The sequence below is a fragment of the Mangifera indica genome, chromosome 6 (genome assembly GCF_011075055.1).
Source record: "Mangifera indica cultivar Alphonso chromosome 6, CATAS_Mindica_2.1, whole genome shotgun sequence".
NCBI classification, from domain to species: domain Eukaryota; kingdom Viridiplantae; phylum Streptophyta; class Magnoliopsida; order Sapindales; family Anacardiaceae; genus Mangifera; species Mangifera indica.
Window position 1 is genome coordinate 7,493,513 of NC_058142.1, and position 7,192 is coordinate 7,500,704.

General features: G+C 32.9%; 1 protein-coding gene across 3 annotated transcripts; it reads right to left on the reverse strand.

The window, feature by feature from the left end:
• Positions 1-5,246, reverse strand: LOC123219183 (hexokinase-1-like). 3 transcript variants are annotated; one of them, XR_006502824.1, is made up of 11 exons: positions 4,758-5,246; positions 3,887-4,037; positions 3,620-3,802; positions 3,439-3,513; positions 3,133-3,285; positions 2,866-2,964; positions 2,653-2,783; positions 2,014-2,095; positions 1,379-1,729; positions 518-600; positions 1-433 (listed from the first exon to the last, which is right to left on the reverse strand). XR_006502824.1 is itself a non-coding variant. In XM_044640973.1 (10 exons), the coding sequence occupies exons 1-9, from the start codon at positions 5,027-5,029 to the stop codon at positions 1,391-1,393; spliced, it is 1,485 nt and encodes a 494-aa protein (XP_044496908.1). In that variant the 5' UTR covers positions 5,030-5,246; the 3' UTR covers positions 1,065-1,237; positions 1,379-1,390. The 3 variants fall into 3 exon arrangements, 2 of the variants coding, with proteins under 2 accessions (XP_044496908.1, XP_044496906.1); XM_044640973.1 differs by lacking the exons at positions 1-433; positions 518-600 and adding an exon at positions 1,065-1,237; XM_044640971.1 differs by lacking the exons at positions 1-433; positions 518-600 and having other exon boundaries at positions 1,239-1,729; positions 4,758-5,245.
• Positions 5,247-7,192: the final 1,946 nt, after the last annotated feature.

The following is a 7,192-nucleotide window of genomic DNA, read 5'->3' on the forward strand; positions in this document are numbered from 1 at the left end:
TGTAATAATGAACGTTGTATGTTTAGTTCAATCAAAATATGAAAGTCTGCTAACATTCCCTAATAAAGATAAACAATCTCTTCTGATTACAGAAATAATTCCTTAATATTACTCTGGAAAACCAAATTACATAAAATAAACTTAACAATAAGTAAATTGCCTGCAGAGCCTACAAAAGGTCTGCTCCCTCCTCAATTCTCCTCCACTCTTCTCATATTTTTCTTCCCCCCTTCTCCCTGACGCTCATTCTCTTTTTATATTCCTTTAACCGTTTCTCCAGCTGTCATCTGTGACCATTCCTTTAACCGTTTCTGCAGCTGCTGTCTGTGACCTGCTGTGCTTTGTTGGTTCTGAAGGCCTTGGAGTCTGCTGGGGTGACACCTGTCCCCATCTGTTGTCACCTTTTGGTTTCCTCTCTTTAGTGTGTTTCTTCCTGTGTGATATGTATACATTAGTCCTAACAATATATTACATTAAATACAGCAATTAAAGACATCAAATTTAATGTTCAGAATACCTTTATCTCCATGAATTTCAGATCTCCAGGGAGATCATTTTGATGGAGAAAGATGATAATTAAGCTGAGGAGGTGCTGCAAGTCTGCAATAATGTTGAATCTTGGAGTCATTAATACTGGAAAGATTGCACAAGTTACAGAGGATAAATGGTGAAAAGACATTCAACTGCAAAGATTTCATTACTCAGGGCCAAACAAAATAATTACAGCAGTAATTCACTTAATTAATCACTCATTAATTGCCACCTTCAATGCTCATTGAACTTACCTTGAGTTTCAAAGTTGCTAAGTGGTGTGGTTAATAGATGGTGAAAGTTGCAGCTGATGACTAGTTTGAAGCTTTCATGAGCAATGCGATGTATACACATTTTTAATATACAATTTGAATACATAGATGATATATCATCATTTGATTAAATGCTTTTTATTTTTAATCCAAAATCATCCAATCGACAAATGAATTTACAAATCATTCTCTTAACTGTAACAGAAAAATCTTTTGTATGAACAAGAATATATGACTGGACTTTCAAAACACAAAAAAGAAGTTTGCAATTTGGGGACATCTGTTGTTAGAATGTACCCAAAAAATTTGATTTTCCATTTTATTAAGTTCTATCACAAGAATAGCAAGCCGCAGTGTATATATATATAAGCATGGCTGCTTCCAGGTCCCGCTTGTAATAGTTCAATCCACATATATATAACGAACTCTGAAAGCTGTAAATCTAAAAAATTCATAGCAACAATCTCGTATACAGATTTCAGAAATGGAAACATGAAAAATAAAAGGCTAAGGTTCAAAATAACTTTGGAAGAAAACTGACAAATTTTGGAAGAACATTAAATGAAAATGCTGACCATTTTTTGGGACTATTCTTCAAGGTACTTGGAGTGTGAGGCAGCAAGAAGGGCAGCCCCGATGCCTGAGCCATCGTTAGAGTGCTTGATGACGATGTTTTTAAATACTTCATCTCCGAGCAATTCTTCTAGGGTAATTTCCAAGCATTTGCTATATTCAGAGTAGTGTTCATACAATCCACCATCCATGGCTATTACAGTCTTCTGTTTACCCCCCTCCTTTAATGTATCTCTTCCAATTTTCTTCAGGACACCCACGATCCCAGCTGCTGAAAGACGAGCCCCACGTGTGGCAATAATGTTGCAGACCTCTACTATAATTTTCCGCACTCTCAAGGAAGTATTGGATACCTGCAACGAAGAGGGAAAGATAAATGCAGCTATATATGCGCAAAGATATTTCAGCGGTTGGTTTTATTTTGCAAAGAGATTAAAATTTCTTAATCTCTATATCACAGAAATAAAATTGAACTATGAAAGCCTCTTGCATTTCATATACTGATTATCAACTGCAAATAAAACAAATAATAGAACTGCCGATACTCCATCAAGGACAAAAACCATACAAATGAAAGATGGGATGAAGAAAACAATATAAAGTAAAATGCAAACACCTGGAAAGGGTTTCAAAGTACCTCTAACACCTCCTTCAATTTGTTTTCAACTACTTTGAGATCAGAAGATGTGTCATGATGCATAGCTGACATAACAGGAGTCCTGCAGATTCAATCGCAATGTAACCATTACATAGATCCTTATTTTTTTTATCATTAAATGAATTCAAGTTCAATGATAAGATCATACAATACAGACAAGAGTAAGTTAGTACAATCCAAAGAACAAAGAATTTATTATTAAAAAAGTGTTCCTGGTAGAGAAAAAGCCATGATTAGAGAGGAACAGAAGAAACTGGGCAAGACAACAAGAAGAAATTTGAAATAAGTTATTTTAAAATTTGGGTAATATCATCTAGAGATATTAAAACCAGCCTTGTACCCTAGGCTTATCCCAGTCAAATTTATATGGCTTCACATTCTTACCCGTCTCCTCAATTGCCACAGTTAAAAAGCTGCAACATATTTTTCACATACAACAAACTAATTATATGAAACAGCCTTTTCTTTTTCCATCTTCACCTAACATCTGAATTTCCCCCTCAAAACCTCTCTTGTAAAACATAGTGGAGAGAGGAACATGAAGATTTGTGGAGTTTGTAAAAGAAATTTCTTTAAAACATATAAACAATGGCCACATGCATTCTTTGCAGCTATTACCTCAATATAAAAGGCTCTTTAAGATTTGGTGGAACAGTGGCACCAAAAATTGCAGCTTCTTCAGCCATCCTCAATAAAACTCTGCGAACAATCTCTCCCAAATACATACCAGAAATCATTTTCTCATAAATCTGCCAAGATCAAGTGAAAAATATAAGAAAATATGTCATATTTGCTAGAGGAACTAGAAATATAAAAAGTTTTGAAGTTTACATGGTCACCAGGGTTCAAACTCTCGGCATCCATTGTGTGATCATAGTCTGTTAGTGGAAGGTGTGACGACCTAAAGTTACCCCACTCCATGTTAATAACCTACAATCAGGCATTGATAGCACCCTCAATTACCATTTTCCTTCTCGTTTGTAGTTTAATGGTTTAAGCTCTAGATGCATTCTTCTCAAAGGAAAAGTATAAGATGATGCAGAGTGTGTGATTTTTAATAGAATAGTAAAATTTAAAAAGTCCAAAAATATTACTGACCATATCTCCAGTTTTAGATAAACCATGCCATTTTGGAATTGCTTGTACACGCTCCACATATGCTGCATTTGAGCCAGTGCCTAAGATGACGGCAGCAACAACATCAGGGTGCTCATATCTTCCTCCGGCTAATGTTCCAACCGTATCATTGACCTAATATCAACAATGAATATCATGACAGTATTTTTAAAAGAAAATTTTGTTAAGCAGTTGCACACACCTGGTATACATTTGAACATCATATACTGGAAAATCCTCATAAATTTGCATATAAGTGCTCAAAGTAAATTTACAGTTTTAACTTACAAGAGCTGACACACGAATATCAAGGCCTACTTTTCGCATAGCTTTGGACAATTCGGCCACCACATCTCGTCCTATCTATGAAATTAAAGTTACAAACATAATCAATTGGAAAATACCGTAAATAGTTCACCCAAATCAAAAGAAAAATCAGTAGAAAGAATATAATGGCATTAGTACCAACCGCATCATCTATAGAGAAGCCTTTTGACCACCTGGCCAGGGTTCCAGAAGTGATTGATGTTGGCACTACAGGGAAAGAGAAGGTAAAACCTAGCTCCCTCTGCCTACCCGGAGGAAGTTGGTATTCTGGACCTTCTTGAGCAACAAATTTTGCAAGTTCTGCTGCAATATACTCAAAAAGAGCCTGTAATCACATTTGTTTTTCAGATTTGAGAAACCTTAGACATAAATCTACTGCTGAAAATTGGTTCAAGGACAGAACACTTACATCTGAAGTTCCAGTCATAAGATTGGAAGGAATTGACACCTCGGCAAATTCTTGGTTAACTAGACCAACACCCTTGCCTCCCAGTTGCACCCTCAACACACGGAAATTGGTTCCCCCAAGGTCCAATGCATAAAATACTCCCTTCTCATTACTGAAAACAGAAAAAATAAAAGAAAAGACTGACTGAACCTAAACCAAGGACCCTTCTATAAAGGGCTTATAAAATTGCAAAATCACTTTCTGTTATCAACAATGTTTTCTCTAAGACACAAACAACAGCAACAGAAAAATGCCATCGAGTCCGTATATACATTCAATTATCAATTTGGATCATATTTGTCATGACCAAAAATTAACCGCCGCATATGGTTAATCAAAATCGCTTCTATTACACTCATGCTTATTTCTCAATAAATTCCGGAAATTTTGAACCACACAAGTGTGGAAGATATATCACACAGTTGGGAGATTTTCCTAAATCAATCAAATCCTAATATGCTATCCAATAATCCATATAAATCATATGTATCATAGCCATCAAATTAACCCACCACTCCCAAAAAGAATCGAATAAGAGAATAGATCAAACAAACACATATAAAAGCACACATACTAACAGATCTATACAAAGATCGACTTTTTCAATATATTCCGAAAATATTTGGACCATACATTTCATAGCCAAAAGTGGATCAAACAAACTTCCATCATTTATATTTCACACTAACACGACAAACACATATATGATTTATAATAAACTATTTGATTATATTAATCCAAACATATATTAACTTAGGTTCGGAAAGTGAGTTAGGGAGATTTATAAATTATAAAAATTAAAAACTATATATATTTGTGAAAAGAAAAATACCCAGTTGGGAGGCAGTCCACATGGCTGATGATCATCTTGAGCTTGCTGCCACCTTCAGAGGCAAGCCCTGCGTGCATCTCCACGGTCATAGCATCTGCCACTTGCTTCAACTTAACCACAGGGGTCCCACATTTCTCTTCAAGCTCCTTCAATATCTCCCTTGCCTTCCCCCACTTCCCTTCCCTCTTCATCCTCCGTCGCACCACAACCGCCGCCGCCAACCCAACAGCTACCGCCGCGGCGCAGGCCACCACCACTGTCACCTTCCCCATTCTTCACCGCCAAAAAAACACAATCTTTCCGACGACCCAGTAACCAAAAACACAAAAAGCAAAGGTCTTTAAATGGAAAAAACAAACTTACTCGTATGCATGAAATGAAATAGGAAATTTTGACGGTTGATTATGAAAAATATTTTAAAATTTATTAATGATAATCCAAAATGGAATGTCATCAAAGACTAATTCAAAGATTTAGAGAATGATACGTGAATATTTAAGGAAAGAAAACAGGATTTGTTGCAAACTTGGCAAGTGTTTTTATGTTTCCGCTTTTAGTTTTTATAGTTTCTTCTCTACTGTGTGCATTACACGTGTCACGTGATATGTCATGTAAATTTTATTGCTTTAATTTTATCGGATAATAATATAACCACTTTTTTATTATTATTATTTTTATAATTTTAATCTCTCTCAATTATATTATCCGAATAATCCTTTTCATAAATATTAATTTTAATTTTGAATGCTCTTGTTGCTTATTATCCATGGTGTCTTGCCATTTACAAACTTACAAAAATTATAGTGTGAATCATGAATTGAAAATTTATTTTTTTATATCATATATCGTGTATCATATAATATTACCGAGTTTTGACATTTTTACAATGTAAACCATTTATATGTTGTATCAATATGTTTCTAATGACACAACTATTTGAGGTATTCCTTGCCATCATTTTGTGAAGAGTCTCGGAAAGAAGACTACCTAAAATTAGTATATTTGCATTCTATTTGTTTTCTATGAAAGATTAAAAGAATGGTATGTTACAGCTTGACTATACATTAGCATTTTCAATGTAAACTCTCTTTCTAGCGCTAAATTATTGTTGCGATATTTTTTTACTAACTGATGTACACAATTTTGAGTCTTATGCAAGATAGACTATGATAATAACAACTAAAATTAGATATATAACTTTGTTATCTATTATAATGAGAATGGTTGAGAGTGTGTGTGTGGATTGTGTATAGGAAAATTATTAACATGGTTCGATCCACTAATCAGGAGTTAACGTCTATGGGTATATTAATGATTACTCTGGGAAAATGTTCTAGTAGAGTGTATATAGTGTTTACAATAGAGATTATTTTGAGAAAAACTTTATTTTAGAAATAGAGCAATGCTATGTGTACCTATTTTTTGTACACAATTCATGTACACAGTGATGTGTCATCCTGTAATTATGTGATTTTAAAACATGTGTCATCATATAATAAAGAAACCTCTAATTATATGATAACACCTCATTTATGTACAAAAAATGGGTACACATAGTTTTATTGTTAGAAATATGCCTAAGTTGTAGTTGAATCTTTTTGAGAAACTTCTTTCTATTTTAATATAATCTAGTATGCATAATTATATCATGTGCATTCCTTTGTATGATTTTTTATACTTATCGGATAGAAAGGAAGTGTTACTATCTTCTCAACGAAAGTGAAGAATACAAACTTACAAAAAAAAAAAAAAAAAAAAAGTGAGGAATATAAGCTTGTAGGCCACTTTCTCTAGGTGAGGAACATTTACTTGCATATCAAGCTATTGGTCATTGTTCCTATAGTTAATTGCTTCCTTGGATGCCACTTTGTGAGTTTATTCAAGAAGAAATTTTGCAAATACTAAGGATTTCTATACCTTCTGGTAGGGGGATTCCAATAAAAAGCAAATGCTACAATTTATATACACATGTACTCACACAATGAGATACATATATATATATATATATTAGAAGTGTGTGAAAATTACCATTATTTTGTTTGGTATTTCAAATATTAAAATATTTCAATAATCTTATATTTTTTTAAGATAATATAATAATTTAATTTGACTATTACATCTATTTTAAATATTAAAATAATTTTAATATTATTATAATTTTATCTTTTTAAAAAAATATATTACCTATAAATTATTGTTTAAAAATAATTAAATTAATTTAATAATTTAACAATATGAAAAAAATCTTATCTTAATATATTATGAAGATAACAAAATATAAGAATTTATATCTAATATTTTTTTAAGAAAATCTATCTTTTCACAAACTAACCAAAAAAAAAATTTTGTTGATAGTAAAATTATTATTTTAACTTTACATCGACAATTTTTTTTTACACATCATTTGAATGTAAATAAAGGGCACAAGAAATAGA